Source organism: Nestor notabilis, unplaced genomic scaffold (genome assembly GCF_000696875.1).
Source record: "Nestor notabilis isolate BGI_N333 unplaced genomic scaffold, ASM69687v1 Scaffold33224, whole genome shotgun sequence".
Taxonomy (NCBI): Eukaryota; Metazoa; Chordata; class Aves; order Psittaciformes; family Psittacidae; genus Nestor; species Nestor notabilis.
In genome coordinates, this window is record NW_009925688.1 from 1 (window position 1) to 1159 (window position 1159).

Below are 1159 nucleotides of genomic sequence, written 5' to 3' on the forward strand. Positions count from 1 at the left end.
AAGGTTGGGATGGGGATGGGCACCAGGAGGGTGTCCCTGCCCCTCAGCAGATCCCAGCATCCCCTGACTCCGCTTTCCTTGCCATAGGTGCACATCATCGGGCACATCCCCCCAGGCCATTGCCTGCGGAGCTGGAGCTGGAATTACTACCGCATCGTGAGCAGGTGGGAGCGGGGCCCCTGCTGGGGTCAGGGGGGTGCACTGTGGGGCTGGGCACTGCGGTGGGGTCCCTGTGTGTCATACATGTCCTGGCGTGTCCCGGCGCAGGTTCGAGGGCACCATCACAGGGCAGTTCTTTGGCCACACGCACGTGGATGAGTTCGAGATGTTCTACGACGAGGAGACACTGACCCGGCCCGTCTCCATCGCCTTCATAGCCCCGAGTGTCACCACCTACATCAACCTCAACCCCGGTGGGTGCAGAACCCTCAGCACACCCCCATGGTGCCACCGCATGACCATGGACATTCCTTGATGTTGACCATGACCCTGGCTGTTACCATGGCCATTGGCTATGATCATTACCTTGATTATGGCCATGACCTTGACCACGATCATTGGCCATGACCATTGCCATTACCTTTGCTATGACCATTACCTTTACAATGGCCATTACCTTTACAATGGCCATTACCTTGACCATCATGCCCATTGGCCATGACCATAACAATTAGCCATTACCATTGCCTTGACCTTGACCATTACCTTGACATTTGACTGTGACCGTTGGCCATGACTACTTCCATGGCCACTGGTCTTTGGCCATTGCCAGGACCTTTACTTTGACAATTGCCATTACTTTGACCATCATGCCTATTGGCCATGACCTTGACCATACCCACGACATTTGACCCTGACCTTTACATTTGACCATGCCCGCATCCGTACCTACAGGCTACCGCGTATACGTGGTGGATGGCTCCTACCCCGGCAGCTCCCACGCAGTGCTGGACCATGAGACCTTCATCCTGAACCTGACCGAGGCCAATGCACCAGGGGCCGCGCCACGCTGGCAGCGCCTATACCGCGCGAGAGAGACCTATGGGCTGCCCAGTGCCTTCCCAGCCGACTGGGACCGGCTGCTCCGGCGCTTCCAGGATGACGAGCGGCTCTTCCAGCGCTTCTGGTTCCTGCTGCACAAGGGCCACCCGCCGCGGGC

General features: G+C 58.0%; 1 protein-coding gene across 1 annotated transcript; it reads left to right on the forward strand.

The window, feature by feature from the left end:
- Window positions 1-87: 87 nt before the first annotated feature.
- Window positions 88-1126, forward strand: SMPD1 (sphingomyelin phosphodiesterase 1, acid lysosomal; the record flags this gene model as incomplete). Its single annotated transcript, XM_010013165.1, has 3 exons — window positions 88-164; window positions 268-413; window positions 895-1126. Coding segments are annotated over 3 exons (455 nt in total), but the record flags the coding sequence as incomplete, so codon positions are not given.
- Between the last annotated feature and the right edge of the window lie 33 nt (window positions 1127-1159).